This window comes from Gallus gallus, chromosome 12, assembly GCF_016699485.2.
Source record: "Gallus gallus isolate bGalGal1 chromosome 12, bGalGal1.mat.broiler.GRCg7b, whole genome shotgun sequence".
Classification (NCBI taxonomy): domain Eukaryota; kingdom Metazoa; phylum Chordata; class Aves; order Galliformes; family Phasianidae; genus Gallus; species Gallus gallus.
This window is the reverse complement of record NC_052543.1, coordinates 11,871,167-11,896,680: the sequence shown is the minus strand read 5'-3', so window position 1 is coordinate 11,896,680 and position 25,514 is coordinate 11,871,167. Positions and strand designations below refer to the sequence as shown.

The 25,514-nt window shown below is 44.5% G+C and overlaps 2 protein-coding genes across 8 annotated transcripts in view; one reads left to right on the top strand and one right to left on the bottom strand.

Moving 5' to 3' along the window:
- Nucleotides 1-891: 891 nt before the first annotated feature.
- On the bottom strand, nucleotides 892-11,865 carry SLC25A20 (solute carrier family 25 member 20). 2 transcript variants are annotated; one of them, XM_414400.8, is made up of 9 exons: nucleotides 11,698-11,865; nucleotides 11,167-11,259; nucleotides 8,867-8,994; nucleotides 6,755-6,845; nucleotides 6,015-6,132; nucleotides 4,825-4,897; nucleotides 4,160-4,269; nucleotides 2,586-2,710; nucleotides 892-2,046 (listed from the first exon to the last, which is right to left on the bottom strand). In XM_414400.8, exons 1-9 carry the CDS (start codon nucleotides 11,800-11,802, stop codon nucleotides 1,984-1,986), a joined length of 906 nt encoding a protein of 301 aa, XP_414400.2. In that variant the 5' UTR covers nucleotides 11,803-11,865; the 3' UTR covers nucleotides 892-1,983. The 2 variants fall into 2 exon arrangements, with proteins under 2 accessions (XP_414400.2, XP_046756032.1); XM_046900076.1 differs by lacking the exon at nucleotides 11,698-11,865 and adding an exon at nucleotides 11,361-11,475.
- Nucleotides 11,866-12,169: 304 nt separating this feature from the next.
- ARIH2 (ariadne RBR E3 ubiquitin protein ligase 2) overlaps nucleotides 12,170-25,514 on the top strand; it is a 31,339-nt gene continuing 17,994 nt past the window's right edge. The window contains exons 1-3 of one of the 6 annotated variants that reach the window (XM_015293105.4): nucleotides 12,170-12,255; nucleotides 14,493-14,623; nucleotides 15,599-15,945. In XM_015293105.4, coding sequence (XP_015148591.1) covers nucleotides 15,697-15,945 — 249 coding nt within the window. In that variant the 5' untranslated portion in view covers nucleotides 12,170-12,255; nucleotides 14,493-14,623; nucleotides 15,599-15,696. Of the gene's footprint in view, nucleotides 13,779-14,492; nucleotides 14,624-15,598; nucleotides 15,946-21,723; nucleotides 21,796-25,514 lie in introns of those variants that run through there. The other 5 variants (XM_025154483.3, XM_046899950.1, NM_001199221.2 and 2 more) reach the window with 5 other exon arrangements.

The following is a 25,514-nucleotide window of genomic DNA, read 5'->3' as shown; positions in this document are numbered from 1 at the left end:
AGCTCTTAAATATAGTTACATTTAAAAGGTAGGTATTAAAGAAAGGGACAGCTTGGTAGAAGGGAGATAGTTTACAGTTACTGGTAACAGCGAAAGTATTAGAAAGTGCAGGCAATCTCTCATCTTTCAGAAGAAGTCCTGCTTCAGGCTACAGGCAGGTGAGACTGAGCTGGTGCCAGCACAGCCAAGGATTGACTGCAGGCCAGCTCATAGGTTAAGAGAAGGCTTCACAGAGCCCAGCTTACAGTAAGTCTCCTGTTCCCCCTCACCACAAGATGACAGAATGACAGTCTTCCTCATAAAGGTAGATAGGCAGAAGAGGCTCCTACCTTCCAGCTGCCTGTCTGTCCTGCTGGAGACATAAAACCTCAGAAGACTTAGTCAGAAAGCTACAGCTGCCACAAGTGGAAACACTGGGCACCAGCTGGTGCTCTTGCTTACTTGCCTCTGACCTTGCCTTTAGATCTGCTTTGTCCATCTTGCTGACAGCCCCAGACAGCCATCTGCTGGGCAACTGCATTAAAAAAAATGCCAACAACCTAAAAGAGCACATACAACCAAGACTATAGTTCAGTTCTTCCTAGTTTCCTATGAGATCAGAAGCTGAACATGAAGCATTCATTAGTTGCCAGGACAGGTGGAACAAACAGTGTTAAAGATCAGTATTGGGAATTTTGAAAGGAGATGCCTTTTGAGTCCTGCTAAGTGCAGAACATTCATTTTCCAGCCTCATGTTAGAGAACCAAAAACCCAAAAGCTAAAAGGCAAGCAGTTAAAGATTAAAAGCAGTAAGGCACAGCCTATTTCCCATTGACATCTAAGAATTAAGAATTGGAAAATTTTTGCCAAACTAACCATGCACAACCTGACAAAAATAAACCAAAGTACACATTCAAGCCAAGCAGCAGCCAGCTTTATTGAGTTCTGGTAACACTGCAACAAAATCAGGAGAAAATGAAGGTGCTTTTTTGCCTCTTGGCATTAGTAATTTCTCAAATTAAAATGTGATAATGTTCAATAATATTGCAAGAAAACTGAAGAAAAGTTAGAATAAAAGATGAGATGGCAGAGCCAGTGTCACCTTCATATTTTCCCCTTGTGTCAGAGTAATTGAGTTCCTAGAAGTCCTGTTAAAGTTTCTTAGGTGAGGGATTGAACCTCCAGGATGCAGCAATTGATGAATCAGGTACATCATGAGCTGCTATGAATCATGCTGTACTTGTGAAAGCACATTTGGGATATGTTCAGTGGAAAAGAAACTGACAAAAGGGTTCAGGTGAATCAAATACATTTCCCCACTGACTACCTTAGTCAAGTTTATAACAAGTGTCTAAGCGTAATTCATTTTTCCCTAGTTCTATAGAGAAAAATCAGTGTGTAATATCCTGTTAAGTATCTGTAATACCTATCAGCCCACCAAAACTCTAACCTCACCTGCTTTGTTCCTTATTTGCTGCATCATATGCATATAGCATTAAAACAACTGTCATCATGCAAACATCCACAACTGAAAATACTGCATAAGATGAGAACACTACTTGACATTGCTTGTAGATACTAGTATGTGCAGCTGCTAACCTAGGCACTGAGAGTTAAGTACATACTGCCTAACAATTATTTCAAGCAACTTAACATTAATAGCTACGTGTCTCTTCAGTAAACAAAGAATTTCTTTTGGAAGTCTCTCCTTCTTCCATAAGGAAGTACTTAAGGTAGTGAGTGTAGTGTGTGTTAACAGCATTACTGCTGTGGTACATTGGCTCAGAATACAGGTGTATCACCTCTAGCTCTTCATCAACTCTATTTCGGAGTCACGCCTTTTATTTCTGAATGGCACATAGCACCACCTAAAGAATGTGAGGAAGGCAAAAAGGTATTAGGCAAGCAATTATTCCTGAAACTTCAAGTGATCATTCATTTATTCCTTTGAGGCAGACTCGCACTCTTTCTTCTCCTCTCTAATTTCCAGAGACTTCATAATCTTCATAGACCTGGTACAATCCAATTAAGAAACTTCATAGCAACTTCAAAACCAAGAAAACATGCCTGGAAAAGAAAATGGACAGAACAAATAAGGATTCTCATAACCTATTCCAAACAAGGCTTATTTAGAATACATGGAATACAACAGACTGCTTGGAAAGCAGCAGTATGAACACCTGGCATGGCTGATGTGAAAGGGAGAAGTGAGCAAAAAAAAAAAAAAAAGGTCTTACACCAGAGGCAGGAATTCTACTAAATCTCTTATATATAGGCAGAACATCTAATCCTTCAGGTTCATTATTTATTGAAGGAGAAGCCAGACCAAACTTATCCATGCATTTCTGTATTCTACTGGTGGACATAGAAGCAGATAGAAATACTGTGCTTTAATGCACAGCTTAGAAGGAAGGTTCAGTTGGTGTTTGCCCTAGACTAAGGTACGTTTTAAAACCTGGATATCAACAGCCAAAAGCACCTACAGTTATGAGAATCTCACGGAGATGGTAAAACAATAAGCAGCTTGTCATCTCTTCTGTAAACTACAGACATTCACTATGGGTGGCAAAGTCCCCGAAACCCATCTGGAAGTGCAGTTTACTTACCGCATTAGCAGGAAATGCCCTGATCATGACAGCTGTGAATCCCTTATAGAGAGATGCAACTCCTTCCTCTCTGATAAGTTCTCTCAGCACATCTCTAAAGCCATTGGGGTATTTTCCTGGAGGAGCTGCAAACGATACAAAACACATTAGCTAATGCATACAGCAGTCACAAATACTAAAGGCAGTAAGTGATAGCCCAGGATTTTCATCGGGTTCACACTGCTAGATCATCTAAACAACATCGGAATCCAAGCATTGCTTGAAGCTATGTTGTGAAAACATCTGCTTGGGAAAATGACCTTTGTCAGTCAAAAGCAAACAAACCAAACCACCAGCCCAGTAAACAGAAGCTAAGTGCTCTCCATCAACACAAAAAACCCGAAATCTACATAATGAAGACATCTTGGGTGGAGGGGGGAGAAGAATAGAAGAAAGGAAGAACAACTTTTGTCAGGATTGGATCTCTGAGCTGTTCCTTTCACTGTTGAGAACAGCTCTCCCAAAAGCCACAATTAGGAGAGATAGGAAGGTCATCAGTAAAAACTGATAAAGCTAGTTTATAAGAAACAGAAAATGATCTAATCTCATGCCCCAGCCAAGAAGCACAGCAGATCACTGGGTATTTTAATGCTGACGTTATACAGATATGCTAAGATGTTAAAAAAAATTCTATTGAAGGAACTGGTTCTTCCTTCTCCTGACACTTCTCTGGAAAGCACTCCCTCTGCCAGCCCTCTGAACAAGTACTCCACTAAGCAACCCAGTCAAACAGAACCACCATAAACCACACCATCTGTAAAGCAGCACTGTTGATTAGCTCTGTGGAGCAAGGACCTAAAGCTGAGACATATTTCACACACAGCCCTCCATGACAGCCAATGGTCACAGCAGCCATTGCTCATAGAAAAAAAACAACAAGGTTCTCTGCACTGGATCACCATGATTTGTAATTCACAAGAGATGTCCAGCAAAGAGCTAAGCCTGCAGACAGAGACTACCAGAGAGCTTCAGTAAAAGTATGCACTGAAAAACACTCACAGAGAAACCAACAAAAAAAATTGTTAAACTGATGGAAAGGCCTGGGGCCACCCCTGCTATAACTAAGCCACAGATGCTTAAGAGCAGATCTGTTAGTCCAAAAGCAGTACTCTCAGCAAGGCAGACACAGTTACTGTAAACTTTAGACAGTACAGACTAGGATTTACACAACTATGTCTGAAGTGAAATAGCAAAGCCCTTCAAAGACTTACATTTGTAATATAACAGTCACAACACTTGGTTCTATTATGATGATTTCCATGCTTATGTTTCAAAACAGGTATCTAAAATGGGGATCATTATATTAGTAGGGGGGCAGAGAGAAAGAATTAGAGCCAGATTTGACGATTTGCAAGGAAACCAACTAGAAAGCTAGAAACACACTCCATTTTTTTGTGTGTGTGTTTGTCTCAAGCAGCACTCAAGGTAGGCTCCCTCCCACCAAAGATATTCAAATGGCATCTTCCATCACTGCCCACCCCATTCCCAGGGGCACTGTGCTGAGTGTGGCCATGACAATCTGGCATGCAACTCACCGGTCTGGAAACGTGATTTCAGCACATCTGGTGGAATGGCAACTGCCCAGTTGAAGATTCCAGCCAAGCCCCCAGCAAAGAGAATCCTCGGCACACTGAGGTCACTCACACTGTGCCAGGGTTGGGGTGGGTGGAAAACAGAGGAGAGAGGAGAAAAAAAGGAAAAAAAAACAATACATATTTTGACTAAAGTGACAACCAACAAGCCTGACTGATAGCCAGAAGGCTGCACAACACTGCAGACAGACAAGAGTGCAGTAATATGAACAAGATGACCAAGGATTAGAGCACTCTGCAAAGTGTGCCAACTCCAGCCCAGAAGTTTGAATCCTTTCATTCAGCAGCATGAACAAAATGCTCTGCAGCGGTGGTGAAGACAGGGACAGGACACGAAACAAAAGAACAGAATAGACTTCTGCACACACAGAGGGGTGGAGGAGCATACAGACCTACTCCAAGTATTCTTTACTTGGCTAATAAAATCCAGGGCTAAAATTCTGAGCAAAACCCAGAATATCATTCTGTCTGCTAACTCCAGACCAAAAGAGCTCTAATCACAGGGAGTGACTAAATTTTTTGTTTTATTGATGCTGCTCTAAATCTCTTCTTAACTAGGGAAATTAAATAGCAAGCCCAGGAAACACTGACTTTAGGATTTCACTAACCTCTTTCCCTCAGGGGTCAGAACGTTCTTCAGCCATTCATACGTCATGAAGTACATTCCACTGGCTGGGACATCTAGAGGGTAAACAACAAAATCTGTGAGTGGTGGAAACCAAAACGAAGCCTAGAGACACAGGAGCCCCATGCCAGTTCAGCAACAACACTGAATACATCCAGATTGCTCTTCTGAGCATTCTCTAAAACAAATTCTGTCACTCTAGACAGAGGAACCCAGACTTTCCCAAAGAGAGCAGGTGCTAAAAGGCAAGAACTGGAAAAATACCTGTTCTTGAGCACTTCTGTCAGCAGCCCTTCAAATCAGATTGTAACTTGGCCATTAATCCATGAGCTCCAAGCTTTCTTATCTGCTCTGCAGCAGACTAGATCAGTTCAGAAACTTTAGCAGTTTAGCACACTATTTGCTCTAATGAAGCCAGATGTTTTTGTTTTGATCAATTTTGCTTTGTTTTAAAGATACTTCCATAGCCCATTCTTAGCTCATACCTAAACTGGGCAATTAGTCTCAGGCTATGGACCCTGACAGAGCTGCTAGCATTCCTAATACTATGAGAAGCAGATGACAGAACAAGTTCCTTAACTGAGATATCAAAACACAAATTTCACCTTGTACTTGGAAAGCACTGCCCCAATACAGGGAACAGTCTAACCCTGTTCAACAGGAGAATGTGCCTGAAGATTCACTGTCTGGCATAGCTACTTTGTGGCTGTTTTTGTGGGGGCAGTCACAACATCCCAGTCTAAAAGTCTAACCCACACTCAAGAGGTTAGAAAGCAAGCTGCTACCATCACGTCTTTTAAATCAATCAGCATAACAGTCATTGACAGAAGTCACAGTCTTTCTTCCAAGGAAGGAAAAAAAAGCCCACTTCTGCATATTTTTTTCTTTTTGTTCTCAGCTTCTGAAGGCTCTAATTCCTCGTGGCTTCTCAGATCTTAATTACTTCCTACATCCCTCTGATCTTTGTCATCTAATCCCTTCCTCACTCACTGAAAATCTCATGTTTATTTCTCAGTCCCTTTGAGGCACTAGAGTAACTGCGGACTGCAAAAAAGGATAAAAGAGTGACAGAAAGCATCTCCAACTGGTTAAAGTGACAGCAAGACCTATGTCAGGCTTCTTATCTTCAAGTACCCCAAGCTGAAGCAGCATCAGAATGTTTCCATCAGTTACCTCTCATGAGGGTGAGTACTGTCCCCTTGTACACGCCGCGAATCCCAGCCTCGCGGTACAGCTGTTTTGCACAGTCCAAAGAGCCACTGTATTTAGTTTCACCTGTAGCTGCCTGGATCTGAAGGATCAAAGTGACAGTTTCTGGCTTGTGAAGGTTTCTGGCTGGTGAACAATCATTCAGCTAATCATTAGAAAGCCACGTGCATGTTTCCAGAGAGGAAAGAGCACGTACTCATTCTTCAGGCACTCCTACATATGAAGCCTCCGCATCATTTCCTCAAAAAGCACTCTCATTCAAGCTGAGGATTTGTGTACTGTTCCATGCAGTAGCTAGATTCTCCCTTATTTTTTCACCACTCTAAGTTTGAAGCAACTGAAGACAGTTAGGTAATCTTACACTCACACAGACAAAAAGTAGCCTTTCAATAATTTAGTAAAGTTCAAACCATTTGTTTGTGTATAGAACTTTCATGATAATATATCTGTCAGAACTAATGTGAACGCCCATCACCATGCTAATGGAGTTCGAGAGAGCCTGACATAAGCAAACCTTCTCATCTCTGCTGAAGACAATATTTTCATTTGTTCGGGTTTATATTTTTCTCTAATGTTTTAAAACTCCCTCAGGAGGTGTACAGCCAGAGTCACCCAAACATTAAGAACCTGGTCCGTGGATTTTGAAATACTTTCCTCAAGAGAGACCACTAAAATTAAATTCGTCACCACATCCAATGCCTTACCTGTAAAAGGCACTTGATTCTCTCTCCTGGAGCCATGATTGCTGTTGTGAACACTCCTGACAACATGCCAGCTGCAAACAGCTGAGGATATCTATGCAGAAGAGACAGAAGTGAGACACTAACACAACACAGCACAGAGGAAACGAAGGGCAGAAAGACCCCCGAATTGCAAAGTTATTCTGCTTTATACAAGGCTAGTAGTGGAACTAGGTAGATGTGCATCTACTGCTTTTGATCAGTGCAGAAGTGCCTCATCAATGCATAATTAGACCTAAACATTTAAGGTCTCTAGGATTCAAAGCCCTGGTTCCCACAGCAACCATTAATTCAGGTCTGTACATCTACCGTATTTGCTAGTATTCCTTGCACTTGCATTTTTTGCTACAGCATTCTCCATTGACTTTTATTCTCAATACTCTCTTCTTCTTGCAGTCTCCCACATTCTACTTAATGATCTCAGCTTCCACATTCATTCCTGCTTGTACAGCCAGCAGCCTCACTTCCATAACCTCAGTCCCTCAGCCTGTGCCATAGTCAAGTCTGCCATCATCCCCACACACACTACATCTACTTTCATGATGAAGTCTCTTATAGAAATCCCTTGCAGAGGCTAATTTTCTCCATCTCAGTTTTGACATCCAATCTCCTGTTACCTTCCCTAGTAAAAAGATCTAATATCTTAATTAAATTCCACACCTTTCACTTCCCTTCATTTGCCCAAGAGATGGTATTCTGTTCAGGCTTTCCAATCCTTACACCTTTCTTTACTCCTAAATTCCCATTAAATTTTCTCCACTCCCATCTTCTAGACCTTTCAGAACTTCACCTGCCACGCTACAGGCACCTCCTGCTCAGACTAAGCTTTGAGTTTTCTAACTCACCTCAAAATTATTCAGCCCCAGAAAAGACAGAACAGACTTATCAGGTTTTCTGAATCTCCTTCTTTCCAAAGCCTCCCTTCAAAATCAGTACTGCCATCCTGCCTGCCTCAGACCCAGAACCACAGTGCTAAGAGCCTGACTTTTCTGTTTGGCCCAGCCATCCTTGTCATGCAGTATCTCACTGTGTAAAGGCAGCACCAAAGATGCAGCACAGTTGTACGCAATGCAATAAGCCCACTACCTTTGTTTCCCTGTGTTCTCAGTTCCTTACCCACACTCCTGGTTTTACCCTTCAGCCTTGTCTGCAAAGTTAGTAAACTCGACAGCAAGGAGAGCAAGCAGCACCAAGCATCCCTGCCCTGCTTCCCTCAGGGTGGCAGAGGCAGAAGGAGCTCCCTCCTTGCTATCACAGCAGCTCGAGCTGCAGAGCCACATACACCCAGCAACAGCCCTGCCCGGTCAAGGCTCCAACAGAAACCATTCCTGCCCACCCTGCCACGCTTGGCTCAACACACTGAACTCCTGCTTTCTGACAGGGCTCCTATGTATTGCACAAATAATAGAATAAAATGTTGCTAAGCTACAGTTCTATTCTGGGGAGCTATAAATCACAATACAACAAAGGAGTTAAGGGAGCACTTTATGGGTGAGGGCTTTCCTCAATCCTAAATCCACCTGGAGAGAGCGATACAAAGTTTTCTCAGCTTCCCTTCTCTCAAATGTGCCTGAGAGGAGGGCTGCTCATAAACTCTGCTTTTCTGAAATGAATAACAAAGCATTTCTATGGCCACTGTTCTACCCTAAACTAAAGACGCAGCAAAAGTCAAAACCAGCAGGGAAGAGAACTGGGATCCATGAATGTCAATTTTGTCAAGGCTGCCTGACTATGAATTTATTTATTCCATAGTTTCCATTAATAGTGAGTGTTCGAAGGCAATTGTTATATAACTCACGCTGTACTCATCTAAAACGGAATTGTTCCTTAATGGCTCTTTCTTGCGTAGAAGGGGAACTGCATAGCACCTGCCCACTTGGTGTCTGTTTTTAGCCCGTGCCATCAGTCCCACGCTTCCAGAAGCATTAAAACACGCGAGTGTTTTATTTTTTAGAACTATATTTATAGCCTAGGAGAAAAGACAAATTTACACCACAAATCAAAGGATGACAATACAGGAAACTGGAGGAGCCTTACGGTGCCTTTCCCAACTGTCCACTTAACTCAGGAACTCACGTCAAAATGTCATCAGGTTTTTTCTGTTGGAGTCTTTTTCCCAAGCCAAATCCAAAGAAGCACACAGCAAACATGGGTGTCACCCCAATAATAGGGGCTGCCATTCCTCTGTACAAGCCTCGGACTCCCTGCAGAAAACATTGCATGAATTACTTGTTTTTGCATAAGCTTTGTGCATGTTCTAGTTTACTGAACAGCAAAATGCTATATTATAGGATAGTATCAGCAAGTCAGTCATACTAATCAGAATAACAATGGGATCTATTGCTCATTTATGATTATACCTGTTTAACTGTTTCAGAGGAAAGCTATCCTTCCCAGAAAATAGTGTAATCTTTAACACCTTTCTATTCCAATTCTACTCATCCTGTACTTACATCTCAAGTACAAGGAAGTTAAGTTAAAAGCCACCTGAATGACAGCCCTATCAGTTTGTGTCAAAAGTCCTCCCTTTCAGATACACACAAAAAAAATGCAGATATGCTTTATCAGAAAGACATCAAATGCAGTAGTACGAACTCTGCTGAGCCTGAGATCTGGTAAAGGAAGAGCCAGGGACATCGATGTGAACTACTTTACTCCCCACACAAATTCAGTTTAGAATGAGTTCAAGAGCAAACTACTCTTCCTTCCATAAGATGTTTCTCTTCACCAGGTGCATGGCAAACAGGTATACAGGTATTGGACCAGAGAGATTATTGCATTACAAAGGAGTAACAAAATAAAGATCTTACCCATGTCCTGGGCTCACACTGAAGGGCTTCAAAAGGAATGATCTCCAGCTAGAGACCCTTCCTCCTTGGGAGTCAGCCCTTAAATGGGGTCTCTGTGGGTGCAGCCAGGCTCCACCCCTTCCGGTCACCCAGGTGAAATTGCGTTCACCTGTGCCCTGCAGCTGACTCAGCGCTCGCCTCAGGAGGTCAATCAGAGGTTCAGGCTGTGATTCAACAGTTCCCATACACCAGGCTACACATACACAAAAATTCTAATGCAGATCCCAACAGCAGTGTTTACTTCATCTATCTTACCTTTGAACTGAATGTTTTTCTTATAAAAAGGACTTATCTTTCTAGATAAAGGCTACACGCACAAGTTAAATATTTGCTAGTCCATCCATTCATCCTCTCCCTTGCCCAAAATAAGTCAGTATGTCCCAGTGGGCGTTTGTATGTGTAGAGATATAGCCGACTCTGCAATGAAATCCAGCCTGGCTGACAAAGATCAGACTCTCCTGCTCAGTCTTCCCGTGAACAACTGGAAACAAAAGGCACAGAGGTTCAGCAGTTTTCCATACAAAGACAGATGAGCACTGAGTAGGAGTAGAGAGGCAGCTTTACTCGACTGAACTCGACATCAGAAGGCTATTATTACAGCTCAGCTCTGACGTCCGTGCTTCAGCAGGGGTGTTAAAAACTGCGTGGAATTCAGAGCTAGCAAAGCATCTCAGTGCTTTGTGGGAGAGACCATGGAAGTGAGGCTTGTTTTGGTTATATAACAACCTGTGAAATACTGTCACAAATGTAGATTTCAGATATGAGACAGATTGTTCATTTCATGGAGGGTTACCTAACAAGATCCAGTGGTCAGAAATCAGCCTTAACGTGAGTAAATGAACACCAGGCCTTTAAAGTCATTATTTCCCAATGGTAAATAGCTGCTGGATAATCTTAGGAAGCAGTCAAGTGGACTCCGTGTCACTTCATGTCTTTAAATCAAGGCTGCGTGCCTTTCTAAAAACAAAACAGACTATGGTTCAATCACGTGGTACCACTGATTGAGGAGTGACAGCTTCTGTCTGCCTTCTGAAGACCAAACAAAACTACTGTAAATGCTCCACGAAAACATACATATACACGTATCTATTAACTCAAATGAACGCTTCTCTGCCTTCTCACAGATGGCAGAATACATCACAGAAGAAAGTAAAAGCACGGCTTGAACCAACAGAAGTCACTGCCTATTTTAGAACTTCCATTGCCAACTCCAAATACCAAAGACAGCACGAGCCCACTGCCTACAACAAAGCCAACATTAAGTCTAGTCCTGAACTCTGTAGACAGTGACACTGTGATATTTTGAACCACAAGAGAGATTTGGAATGAGCGGATCCGAAGTATTCCCAATGAGATCTGCCATCGAGCTGCGTAAACTGATGAAAAACGTTTATTAGTCAATCCAAGCGATAACCTGGGACTTTGATAGCCTGCAGGGGGGCACTCCCACACAATTCCACTCCTGTGATGTACAGAACAACTGACGCTGTTGGCAGGGGTGCAAATGGCACACTAGCGTGGCAGTACCTCTCCAGTCAGAGTCTTCCTGAAGCAGTCAAAGGTCCCAGAATAGAGCGGCGGCTGGCCGGGCTGCGGCCGGGGCTGGGTCTGCAGTCTGACCTGGCGGCAGGGGATAAGAAGGCATTGCTTTATTGAGTATTGCTGCCCCAGCTTTGATTGGGAGAGCGCTTCAATGCGACCGCTGGGCAGCACAAGCTGACCTTGCGATGCTTGCAGAGCGTTAGCATCATTTATTCTCCGCAGAAGAGAATGAGTGCTAACGCTCCGGAATTAACGCCGCATTTCGGTAACGCCCGCTGAGCGCTGCGACTGCGGGGCCTCCACGCCGGCAGGGGGCGCTCAGGGCCCGCACAGCCCCTCCGCGAGGCACGCCGGGAGTCGTAGTCCTCGGCGGCCCCGCAGCTACCGTCGGGAAGCGTAGTCCTCCCGCGCCACCGTGCTGCTGCCCCCGCGCGGCGCCCGCTGGGAAATGTAGTTCTCTCCGCCACTCCCCCGCCCCGTCCCGCCGCACGGCCCGGCGGCTCCGCGCCGTCTCACCTTGATGGTGTCCAGCGGGTGCCCCACGAACACCAAGCACACGCCCCCGAAGCCGCCGGCGAAGAAGTTCTTCACGGGGCTGATGGGTTGCGGCTGTTCCGCCATGGTCACGGTCGATGAGGGGCGCAGAACAGAACCGGAGCGCAGCGTTCCCACCGCGCGAGCACCGCCCCCTCCGCCCCGCGACCTTTACCCCAGTGCCGAGCCGCGCGGCACGCCGGGACGCGGGGGGGCGCGGGACAAGCGGGAGCGCGGCGGGCCCGGTGCGGGCTGGGCGGGCATCCCATCGAGCTCCGGCACCGACGCGGCCGCCGGGCGTCACCGGCTCGCGAGGGCGCCGAGTGGAAGCCCTAGGCTCGCTCCCGCTTCCCCACCCCGGTGGTTCCGCCGTCCCCCCCTCCCGCGGCCCGCGGCGGTGGTGCGGCCCGGAGGCCGCGGCCCTGCCCGGCGGAAGTGACGGAGCGCGGAGGTTGGGGCTTCCGGCGCGCAGGCAGCGGTGGCCCGGCAGGAGGAGCCCGGGGCGCCGCTCCCTGCCTCCCCCGCCCGCCGTGCTCGCCGGTAAGTGCGGGGCTGCCGAGCCGCGGGGAGCGGAGTGCCCGCGGTGTGCCGCCCGGCTCTGCTCGGGGGCCTCGGCGGGGAGTGGGGAGAGGCTGCCGCTGCCGGGCGGGAGTGAGCCGGGCGGAGGGCCCGCTGCCGCCTCGGTGCTGCCCCGGGGGGCACCGCAGGCCTGGCGGGGGATGGCCGCGCAGTCCCCGTCCGCAGGCGGTGCGGGGCTGTTCCTGCACCCGTGGCAAAGGGCTGAGGAGGCTTAAACTGCGCTCTGTTCTCTCATAGGGTGCTGCGAGCAGGGGGGAGGGAGGGAGGCTCGTGTGGGCACGCGTGAGGTAACTTGGTACAAGTGATGGTAGGCCGGGAGGGAATGAAGTCCTCGCGTTAGGGCAGGCGCAGGGGACCGAACAAAGCCTGAGGCGTGCGGGGAGCGGGCGGATTCCCGGGGAGATCCCTGCTGTCAGCTGTACGGGAGGGCTGGGGGCTGCTGGCCTGCTTTCTCACTCCTGGGATGAAAAATTCCCATGGGAAATCTCAGCGGAGAAGGAAGCAGAGAGGTGTGCCCACCGTGTGTGCGAGGTAGCGGCTGAAGATGATCCCGGGATTACGGGCTGGGGTGACACGGACAGGGATGTGATTAACATCGATGGCAGCGTGCAGCTGGGGCTGTGCAGAGGTTTGGAGGAGAGAAGGTGAAGTTACACAGAGAGGTGGTGTGGAAGGCACACCAGGGTAACTCTTTGCTTGCTTCAGAATGATTATTGAGGAAATGAGAGAAGAAATATCCACAGAAATATGTGGATTTTGTGAGATAGCTACAGAAAAAGTAACAGGAGAGGAGCATCTTCCAGAGGACTTGTTAGGGGAATCCCATAGAGGTAGATACAGAGGGTGTAAATCAGAGAAGAGTGACGCAGTGAGGTGAGATGCACAGTAGGATGTGGTAATTCACTGCCCGGTAGCGGAGAGGTTAGAGACTGCTGGTAGCAGGGCTGAAAGTGTTTATTTCTAGAGATCTTGCTAAAGAAGAAGCATGTTTCAAATCAGAACTCAGTATGGGGCATCCCATCTGGGCTGATAGGTGCTGAGTGGGGCTGTAGGTGCGTTCCCAGGCTCTGGAGCAAGGCAAGGGGAGGCTGGGTGATGACATCAGTGTTAAGGAGGATGAGGAGTGCTTTGGATGGAGGTGACGCAGTAGGACCTCATGTTCTGGGTAGGAAAGTAACCCAAATATTGTTTAAAATTTTATAACCTGATCTTTAGGGTTATGATATTAATTAAATTACTCCAAACCCTCTTTGTTCTTTTGACCCTCTCTTTTGAGTTTATCATATTTCCTGTCTTAAAAACAAGTGCTATCAGTATTAGCTATGTCTTGTCTTACTTTGTATTCAGAGAGCTCATGTTTGGATCTGAGGGCGTTAGGCTGAGTGTTATGAGAGCGAGGCGAGTTACGCTGCTTGTTTTCTTCCCTTTGTTTTCTCCACAGAAGCTTTAGTCGTCTTCTGTCATTCACACACATCCGTCTGTCAGTAAGTTATGCTGGAAGTGAACTCTTTCCCAGAATGTTGTGACAGGGCTCACAAAAGGCGTCCAGCCTGCAGGCTGTTTTCTGCATGACATGTCTGATTTGCCCATGCAAACAGTTCCTCCGTTTGTTCGAGTAGATGTTGGCAGCACAGAGGAAGGACTCTGCTTGTGCCTCCCCACTGGGGCTGGTGTGTAACTGCTCAGGTCCTTGCAGGCCCCTTGTCTTACCAAGGCACCTTGTTGCTCTGAGATGTATCGCAATATACTGAGGGCTGGGGTTTAAACGTGGTGGTTTTCTTCTGTCTCTGAAGTGTGGGATGATCTGATCAAGTCTAACTTTTCTGGCTGGAGAAACGAGCTTGGACTTTGTGATGCTCTGAGGTTTGCTGAGCAGAGCTGTCACACGTTTAGCTACTGTTACCTCTGTAGTAGGCTGGTTTTAGGTTCTCACGTGAGTAACTCTTTTAACGTAGAATTTAACAGCAAAGATCCATTATATCTTTTATGCAAGGGGTCTGTGTTGATGCAGGTTAAACCCAGAGCTGAACTGTGAACCCTAAGCAGGATGGACAGAGGGGCAGTGCAGGTTTGCCTTATGTCTGCAAAATCAGATTTCACATCTGGAGCCTTCCATTATGGAGAGATAGTACCTCTGCTCCTTTGGACTTCTGCAGGAGGCAGTGATATAAATTATCTGTATGTTCTGTTGTGAATAGCTCAGAAATCAAGAGGCAAAGGAATTGGAAACCAGAATGCTTGGGATAATATAATTAGCTCCTGGCCTTCAGCCTGTCTCACTGGAGGAGGTTTGTGTCTGCTGAAGTCGCTGCAGCTTCTCAGATCGAAGGTACATCACATCTCTTCATGGTTTATTTGTGCTGCCTGCTCAGTTTAGTGCAACCAGAAAACAAATGAGTTGAGGAAAAGTAATGAAAACTCATGGTAGAGATTTCCTGTGCTCTAAAGTCAGCAGTGTCAAAGCTTCGTTATGGTTTCCCTGGCAGCTACAAATTGTGAAACTGTGGGTGTATATGTGCAAGTATCAGAGTTAACAACGTAATGATGTGAAATGCCATATATATATATATATATAAAAGAGAAACCGAACATATGCTGCCTGTAGAAAACACAACTTTCATCTATAAATTTTTGTACATAAAAAAAATGTGTTTTAATTGTCTTTTATTTATTTAATATATTCTGTAAGGCCCAAGGCACATCATGTTAATCCCCTTAATGAGGTTTTGCTTGACTAATTTCACTGTTTCTTTGAGATGGTATTGAAGACTGTTAAATTAGGTGCATAAGAAAAGTGTATTTGCCCGTCGTGTTTTCCAAAGTCCCACTGAATTCTGTGTTTCTGAAGCAATGTGGACTTGTACTGGGTACCACAGGTTACCTTCCTAGCTCCGGTGATCATAGCTAAGGTGTTTGGTTTTTTTTTTCTGTTGACAAAATGCAGATGATGCTTTTCTGCATCTGTTGGTAAAATCGTAATGTTGTAAATCTAGATGCATTTCTGAAAAGATATGTGATGAAGGTTATGGAGCCCCTTTCCAAATGATGAAATCCTGGGACCCTCGTGGATGGTGATGCAGCCATGTAATAACACCCTCTCTCAGGTTTTAGACATTGCCTGTCAGAGCAGCCGTGGTCTTGCAAGTGCATGAGTTGTTGCAGCAGATCCCAACCGGGGACCCGTGCAGCAAAATCTTTGGTCTTGGGTTGCTCTTTTCTGGTCTGTTGGATCACCTGTATGATGCTGACGTGGCCTCTTACCATTTCTTAGGCAACAGAAAAAAATTGTTTTTCCCTCCTTTAGGAGACAGAGCTCAGATGAAATCAAAGGAACAATAAAGTGTGGAGGAGAACAAGACGCTGCAATTGCTTTCCTGGTCTGCAGTTTGACAGGGCATTAAGATGTCCGTGGACATGAACAGCCAGGGCTCTGACAGCAATGAAGAGGATTATGACCCTAATTGCGAGGAGGAGGAGGAGGATGAGGATCCAGGGGATATTGAGGATTATTATGATGGGGTAGCTAACGACGTGGAGCAGCAGGGAGCAGATGCCTTTGATCCAGAGGAGTATCAGTTCACCTGCCTGACTTACAAGGAGTCGGAGAGCACTCTGAATGAACACATGGCCAGCTTGGCTGCCACATTAAAGGTGAGGAAAGGCTTCCGCATTCACACAGTGTCAAAGTAAGTCTGTGATTGAAAAGTCAAATGCCAAACACACAGTTTGAAATAAAAGCTGTGGCTGTGTTACTGTTCTGGGGAGCTTGGTGGATGTTACTGCGGGTCCCTTGTTCAAAACTGACTCAAAGGATTACAGTTGCTGCATATTGATTCTTGGGCCCGAAAATCTCTCATACTGTTTGTTGTTTGTTACAACTTTTTTTTTTTTTTTGGCAGAGCTGAGCTTCATGTGCATGCTGAGTTAAAACTCGTTGCATTGTGTCCGTGCAAAGAGAATATATAGAAAAGAAACAAATCAGGTCATAGATGGTACAAATTGGTTCGGCTGTGTTTGAGATGCTAACTGACAGATAGGAAGATGTGCTAAAACTCTGTAATTCTAACAAAAACACCTTACTTTGTTGGTTCTGAGAGAATAATCATAGACTTTCAAAGAAGAGAGATTAGCTGTCATGTCAGGTATTAACCCTAACTTTGCAGTGACAAGCAATTAAAGTACAATGAGCTTGCCAGCTCTTGTAGTGACTGATTCATTGCAGAAGATACTCACTCCAAGTCAGCTCCATGGTATTATGCTCAGGAAGACCTCTGTGAAGTCTTTCATCTCTTTGTGCAAGTGATGACTCTAGTGTATACCAGTAGTAGGAGGCAGTTCCCTTTCTGCCATGTCAGTGTGCTTTGTTCCCAGCACTGGTCAGGGGAAAGCTGGGTTTCCTAAGCTGCAAGATGGTGGCACTTGGCTGAAATTAGCGATGTGCCGACCTTGTAGCAGGTCTAGTAGTGATTGTTCTCTGGAGCAAGTCCTGAAAGCAGGACAGAGGTAACTACAGCACGTGAAAACCATGTGAGATGAATTTTGATTTCCATACATTAGATCTGAACCTGTGTTGATCAGAGAGAGGAAGATCTTGATTCTTAATTGCACACCAGATTCTTTTAGAAATAGCGTAAACATGAAGCCTGAAGACTAAAGCCTATAGTCTGTCTATAAAGTGAGACGTTTTACTCTTTCTTAGCTGTCAAACTCTTGACTGATTTCTTCAGAATGTGCATTTCAAGCTCTGAATTCTGGCTGTTCCCTGCAGGGTGGGAGGCAAAAGAAAAGAACAAATGAGAGTAGCTGGTCAGTACTCCTAAACCAGCTGCCAGTTGCTCTTGTTCTCAGCAGCTAAGTAATGATTTAGAAATGCCCTTCTGCTCCTTCTTACTGTTTGCCTTCAGGTGAAGCACCCTTCAGAAGGACGACACCTGCCATCTTGTTCTTGTGAATTAAATTAACAAAAGCAATACTTAGTAAGAGCAGCCTTTCAAAGTTGAAGTCTTTTTTTTCTTTTCTTTCCCTTCCCCCAGGATTCTGGAGGTGTCATTGATGTTAGAGCAGCAAAGACAATAGTTTACCAGATAATACTAACGTGCTAGATTGATTCTGGTCCCAAACCTGTCTCTTCTGTGCCCATTTTAGATTCCTTTTACATCAAGAGTATGCCTGCATATTTCCTTAAAAATGTAGTGCTATGCATTTTGGTTTCTGCATGAGAAGATAAAAATAAATCTGAGTAGGAACCTGGAAAACTGATGTTGTAAGCTACTTTAGCTGTATAAGTGCCACGTTAACACCATTTTCTAGCAATGGTGGTGCAAGAATTGCACGCTGCTTTACTTGGAAATCTGCTGTGTATTGGTAGCACGTGCTTTTGGTTTCCTGACATCCTTTCTTACAATACTTGAGCAACCGTTTCTTCCTTCCCCCGTCTCCTAAGGAAACCTGTGATTTTGTTAGTGTTCTTAAAAGCTGGAGGGGGGGAAATTTGGGTTACATTAGCAAGCATAGAGGAGAAGGAAATTGGATGGAATAGGACCTATTTGTAATCATTATTTTCTTAATGGCGAAGCATAAATAGGGGCTGATTTTTTTTTGTTGTTGTCAGAACTGTATTAACTTTTTTCCTCTAATTTTCTTGAGCATTAAAAACTTTCTTTTTCTTTTTGAATACAGTCATTCATAACACCTTGGGGATTTTTTGTGTCTTTGTGATTGTTCTTCTGGAGCACCGTACTTCACTGTGATGATTTTGTCTCCTTTTGTTTCCAGGGTTGCACACTGTGTCTAGTGGTTATGTACTGCTTTTCAGCATTAGCTTATAGTTATGACAGAGTGCTCACCCCTGACAGGGAAAGAAAAAGGTAAATTAAAGACTTTTCTGGAGGAACAGTGTTGAAGGCAATTTGTTTCATGGAATTGGAAGAACTTGTTATCCCAAGAAATGTTTAGACTAATTCAGCTCCCTAAAGCAAAGAAACAAATGAATACCATGAATGAGCTCAAAGCCGTGCTTGAATGTTCTCCTGTTATATACTGCCATTAGATGATTCATGTTCTGCAGGTTAAATTGAAGGGACTTGTGTGTTTCTTCCATGGCATTTTGTCTATGCTCTAAGACCAAAGACAGGTATTCAGAGCTTTACACCCTCATACATGCAATCTCTACTGTAATTAGCTAATAACTATCTAAGAAGTATTTCATTTACTCTGCTCATTAACCCTCAGATATTTTAATTCCTTTGTTCAGCTGTTATAAGTTGGCTCTGTCAAACCCTTGTTTTCTTAAAGCGTAGAGCTAAAGGGTGTTCTTCCTTGTAAACCTTCTTGACTACCTTTTTTTTCACTCCTTGTGTGTTACAGCAGAACTTGTTCTTGCTTCTAATGAAGCTAAACAGACAGCTGAACAACCACAGCGTTGGCAGGTCAATTGTGAATACTCTGCATACGCTTAAAAATTTCTTCTTAGGTTCCTTTTAGGGAGAGCTATGAGTAGGTCCTTGCTTTCTAAGGAAAAGAGAGAAAATGTTTTCTCTTTGGGGAGTGCTGTTGAATCAGATCTTTCCTGAATCAGATCCATTCTGATTCTTCCTGTTGAATCAGAATGTGTGGGGGATTCAATCAATAACCTGAGTAAATTAGAATAGAGTATCTGCTGAGCCATGCTTGAAGGAATCTCAAACATTATCCAAAACTGATTCTCTGACCAAAAGCCTATGAATGAAAGCAGGAAGCCCTGCGTCAGTTCCCCACAAGGTCAGTTAATCCAGCAGTCAGCACCTGTTAAGGACAGTGCTTTTGAGAGCAGAGCAGCATCTACTGCCTGCAGACCAGCAAAGGAATTCATAGCAGTCCTTTTTCAGAAGTAGATATACTTATAAAATCCAGTATCTTTCAAAAAATAAAACTTAACATTGGATAGTATTAATCTTGTTTTCAAGACAATTCTGTCACGCCCACATGAAGTGATTATGGGTTCTAGAGTGGCAGAATCAGAAGATGCACGCAAACGATACGATACTCAACTGTTGTACAAACAAAGTTGACCCCATCGCTGGCAAGCAGATAAGTGTGTGATGATGTCATATTGTTTTTGTTGGTGAATGACACTCCCTGGCGCTGCTGAGAGTCTTTGTACAACTCTGGAATTTCTGTGATGTTCCAAATAACTGGCAGTAGTTTCTCTGTTTCGGTGATGAAATGAATCTTTCTGTTTTTTTTTTTCTACCAGCTTCACAGCGGTCATTGAAACCAGCAGATAACGCAGTTGTTATTACAGTTTATGGAAAAAAAATGTTACTTTGACTTCAGGAGCTTTTGGAAGCTGATTGTCAGTCATGACGAGGCTAAGATACCTTTGCACACTGAAAGAGTAGTATTGTCTTACAGGCAGTTGACACTGATGTTGTCCTTCCACTAAAAATGAAGGAATTGTAAAACTGAGGAACTTAACGTTTTCAGTTAATTAGTGTGGATAATCTGTTAATACTTATCAGACAGCAAAAGGCTTATTTGCCTTGATTCTCAAAATAAACACTCCTGAGGCATTTGTCTGAACCCTGTCCTCTAAAGAATAAAACTGATAGACAGAAAAAAGTATTCCATGTCACGACACAGCACTGGGTCTACTAATCTGTGATAGCACTGCTGATCTTTCAGCATCAAACTTGCCTTTTCACGTGTTCTTGCTCACCTTATTGATGTTGTACTTCTTTAATACAACCGAATTAGCATTTGCTCATAAAAAACACAGCCCTTTCAAACTCTTCCACACGCTCAGATTGTGCTGACACCGAACAGTTAGTTTGTAGAGCTGCTTGGTGAATGCTGGCAGCGATCCCTCTCAAATACCATCTTTAGCAGAGCCAGAGTCATGTGCATGCAGATTGGCAGCCGGTACGAGCAGCTCTACCCAGAGGAGCTGGCACTCTCCGAACGCCTGTGTGATGTGATTGCAAAAAGTCTGGGAAGAGCAAGATGTCACATGAGTAATTTCTGCCTCCCCGTGTCACGGTACGAACCAGAACCGTGTGTGCTGTGCGGGGTGCTCATCTGAGACAGCCTGTGATGTGGCGTAGTTGTCGTTCTTGACACCATAATGACTTAATGGAACTTAATATGCAATGTAAAATGGCAATCACAAGAGACTGAGCCCTACCTAAGTACACGAGATGTATTAAAGCTGAGATATTCCTATGTATGCTCATAGGAACAGAATATACATGTTTGGTTAATGCCCATAAGAACCTAAGGATGTGTGGGGTTGACCAAAATGGACCAATATTAATATATACGTGTAGAAAAGTTAGTATTTAAATATTATAATTGGTAGATCCAGACAGGCTAATGTGACCTCTGCCCAAAAGCCATGGGGTGGTGTGTGGCAATGATAACGTGCTATGTCTGAGTACTGGTAAGGCCTAGATTAGCTGGGTTTCTGCCTGTGCTATATTCTGCGTTTTGATATCGAGAGAGTGTTATGTGGGGTGTGAACCCTGAGGAACACACGGCTCAGAAGTGTTTCTGTCTTCTGGTCTACTTTCTGTTCCCAGAGAGATCCTGGAAGTTCTGCTATACAAAAGCTGTGTTGTTAGCTGTCAGATTCACAATGCCTTTCTTTTAGTAATGTAGTAAACGTCAAGAGGTTGTGAAGATGTTGGTAGCTGTCCTCAGCATGGGCTTTATTTTTACTCCCATGCAGTTTTTTTTTAAAAGCACAGTAAGTTTTCTTAGGCTTCTGGTTAGCAAGATAAGGGGGGCTGGAGGGCCTGGAGCTGTCACAACTTCATGCAGTCCTTTGAGGAGAGAAATGAGTTTTGTTCCCTGTTGCCCAGAAGTGCTAAACGGGGAGGGCGATTATAGCCCTCCTGTTTCTTTGTGGTTCACATGTAAAGTGTGTCTTACAGCCTGCATGGCGCTGCAGGGAGCAGGAGAGCTCCACACAGCTGCTAGTGAGTGTGATCTTGGTGGGAGGTAGAGGCAGAGTCACTAAATATGTCTAAACCTATCAGTAACTACTTCGTGTTGCAATCTTACAGCTGGACAATGTGATTGCAAGGAGTGGCACAATGCTGCTGAGTTCATTGCCAAATCTGTGTGCTGTGGCTATTACAGATGGCACAGTAGAAATGAGCCAGTTTGTGTACTGTGAAACAGTTTCACAAAGCAGATGTTCCTCTTCTTCGTCTTGTAGCAAAAGAAAAGAAATGCCCTTGGAAGCTAGGATTAGTCCATACAGGACTCTGTTACCTGGAGCCCAACCAGGCTTACTCCAGTTACCCCTCCGTGTTCTCACCATGTGTGCTCTGTGCTGCTGCACCTGTGTGCACACATCAGCACATTACAGCTTGAGTTAGCTGCCCCACGGGCCGTGTCCTGAGCCACTGCTCAAGCTTGTGTGGATTCAGGTTATTTATTACATGTGCATCCTCTGTATGGCCAGAAAGGATTTTCCACTCCTCCTGTATTTTGCTGGAAAGCCCCCAGACAAGGGCCGAGGTGGGTGCACAGTGTGGCACATTGCTGGGGCTTTGCATGGTAAGAGAGACTGCAATGAGTGCATCTGGGAGTCTTGTGTCAATCTGAACTGCATGTGCAGTCTTACAGCTTTCTTGCTGCATTTCCTTCACTCTAAATCTTTCAAAGAAATCTCGTAGCTATTTTGTAATAATGCCTTCTGGCATGCTGTCTTGCTTAAATCTTTTCTTTAATTTACTTCTGAATCTCCTCAGGAAGAATAGCCTAACAGCTTGAGAAATACGTATGTGGAGATTTCCTAGCTGAGTCCTACTGATCCTGCTTGCTGGCAGCTGAAATTCTCCCTGTCCTCCATAGGAGAACAGATGGATTAGAGCCATGTGTAATTGTGGAGCAGGACTTGGAGTTTAACCTGAGATCTCCTCTCTTCAGTATGTTGTGCACTGACAGTGTCACAAACCTTATGCTGTAACACTGGTGGTATTTCTCATTCCCAAACTGCTCTCTGCCTGCTAAATGTGACTGTAGTGGTGTGGGCTAATACCAGGTCTGTGTGTGCCTGAGGGTGAGTGATGGAGCAGACTCAGACCCACGATGAAGCAGGGCTGGTACATTGCTGTGCATCGGGACCGCCCCGTGGTACCGTGCTGCCAGGGTCTCCAAATTGCATCTCTTTCACCAGTGCAGCCTGCCGTCTGTGGTCAGCAGAGGGACTGAAATGTCAGACAAATTCTAAGCAATGCTGTGAGTGATATTTAAAGAGAAATGGCTTTTTCTTGTGTTTTTTAACCATGACTGAAGACGCAAATCTTTGGGCAGGATATACATTTGTTTTGTTGTAACTTTGTCTTTTTCTTGTGTATTAATTTGAGTTCTGTTTTGAACACAGCATTCTAATGCCAGAAACCTGTGGTGGCTAGGAGGGACTTTGCTACAAGCCTTTGAACACATCGAGTGCTTACAGCAGCTGGTGGCCATGGCAGCCCAAGCCCTGCAGCCTTGGGACTTTCCTACCAGGATTACGTATTGGGAGCCTGCTTAAGAGAGCAATAGATAAAGCAAAGATGAAAATGTGGTCTAAAAGAGTTTTTCTGAGAAATCCTCCAATAAAAGCAGGGCAGTCAAACAGTTTTTTCCAGCAGGGAATGGAGGGAGTCAGGTCTCCTTTCCACTTGAGGAATGAGTGCCAAATAGTATTTTTTCTATTTTGTGGGTCTCTTTCTTTACTTCAGTATCATTAAGTGAACTGTGTGTGAAGGTATTTTTTCTTCAACAATATTCCATTCAAAGTGCAGTTTCTTTCTGAGGTGTTACTGTTCTCCTCCCCGTCAGCTCAGTTGAGTTTCTTCTCTTTTTCCCATCACTGCTCACCAACAGCAACAGTTTCAGAAGCTCTTGCTCTGTTCTCGCTTTTCTGAAGACTTGAGTGTGTTTGTAGAAGTTCTGATGCAACACACAAGCTATTATTCTCATAATTTCTTCCTTTTCTTGTAGACCGTACGGAAAACTGTATTTCTGGATTAGAAGAAATGCTTCTCAAGATTAATCCTATTTGCTTAGCTGTATTTGTATAAAAAAAAACCTTTGGCAAGGGGAAACATGAGAAATAGAAATAGGATTTCTTTATGCCAGGGTAGCGTTCATCATGGCCAGGCATTTCAGTGCAGCCCTGGCTTAACGTGAACTGTCAGCTTGATGCGAAGCCAGGGGGTGTCACCTCCAGCAGCTCGTCGTACCACCAACTCGTTCTGACATGCCTCTCTGTGAGAATCGTGTGAGAATGTTTTGTTTGAAAGTTCCTGATACCAGATCTCTGCAGAAGTGTGGATTGAAGCAGACCTCCAGGAAAAAAAAAAAAAAAAAATAGGCCATTCCTTGGAGAAAAGTGAAATGAGCTCATGAGATATGCATGCTACATCAATATGCATGAGCGAGTCCTGTAGAATATAAGCTCTACAAAAGATGGTGTTTTTTTAGCTTTTAGGAAACATTTCTGTCTGAATGAGCGACTGTCAAAGTGGCATGGTTGAAAAGCTTTTCTTCTGTAGAGAGATGGAACTTCAGCTCTTCAAATAACATAGCTTATCAGGGAAGCAAGTTGAGGCGTAGTTGTCTTTGTGCTTTCCAGACCCAGCAAGGTACCTGCAGAGCTTCTTTGCAAATCCTTTTGATGTTGCCTTGTCCAGAAGTGCTGCGCTGTTTCTCATACTTCTGAAGCGTGAGAATTTTGCTTATCTTGGAGAGTAGAGACCCCAGGAGGTTATCCTTGAGACAGAAAAATCACTATTCTGTACTTCAAAAAAAAAAAAAAAAACCAAATGAACGTGTTTAATGTGGTGGTGTTTCTTCTTTGTTCTACTTTCAGAACCTAATTTCGTCCAGCACCATTTTTCTGACTTCTTTTATAACTTTGGAAGACTTCCCCTTAAGGCAGAGCAGCTTCCTCTTGGCACTCTTCCTATCGTTATTGACACGGCGCTGCTTTTCTAGTGCAGCACTAGACATGAGCATTGGTCATGTTTAGCCCATTTCTGACAACCAGCAGTCCTCTGTCACTGGGATGACAGAGTTAAGCTGATGGAAAAGGCTTCTGAAGTGACCACGTTCCTCTTGGAAGGTGAAACCGGATGGTGCGCTGCCCAACCAGTCTCGGTTTCAAACTTCTGTCCACCCTGGATGCAGAGAAAGAAGCCTGGGCTTGAATTTTCTCCAAGTTCAGTTTTTGTCTGAGCCGATCTGTGATCAGCTTCCTATCTGTAATAGTGAGAAAATGGGGAAATGCTGAATGATGGAAGGATAATTTCTCTTGGAGGCTGTGGCCAAGCATTGGAACGTGCTGCCTGGGGAAGAGGTGGAGTCCGTGTGGCAGGAGGTGCTTAAGAGCCGTGTGGATGAGGCACCAGGGGATGTGGGGCAGTGATGGGGCTTGATGATCTTGGAGGTCTTTGCGAATGTAAAAGGTCATATGATTACTTGATTCTAAATAAAACCAGCATGATTATCGTTGTCTGATTTCAAAGTTTTCTGGAGTACTTAAGTTATGTAGAAGCATTGGCACAGCTCTGCTATTGCTGGCAAAAACTAGAATAGAAGTGCAGTCTAGAATGCATTGCTTTCTACACTGTGGTCCATAGAAGTGCTTTTCTGTGATGGCCTGCTGCCAGCAGAACACTGAGTGGGCCATCCCACACCCTTTTTGTGTCTTCTGAAAAGAGAACAGAGAAGTGTAAACAAAGTGACAGTTCTTAAAAGATAACTTTTTCGATGTGCTTTGTGTCTGAGATGAGGCATTGCTGTTCTTGGATAATGTAAAACTCCTGTGTCACCCAGCTGCTGCTAGGGGATCACAGCTCCTTCTGAAATGTTTTATAAGTTTGAGGTCTTTCATTGTATAAAACTTCTGACTGCCCAGGAAATGCTTTACTGTAAAGAAACTACTGTTTTTATGCTTGTTTTCTTCAGTATCTCCAATAGTATTGGCCCCCAGTGTTTTCTGCATCTGCAGTCTGAATTACCAGCCTTGTTGGTTAGCAGGACGTAGGCTGTCTTGTGGTGAGACTCCACCTGCTGTAATCAGCAGGCAAAGCCCAGCCTCGTACATTACCTGTTCCTCTTCCATCTGTCTTTAGTGTGTAAGAATGAGTCCTTCCATGCCAAACAGACTGGCTCTGGGACTTATTGTTTGCAAGATCTCATGTGCTTCAGAGGGAAGGTACCAAAATCCTGTGCACTGGGGCTTT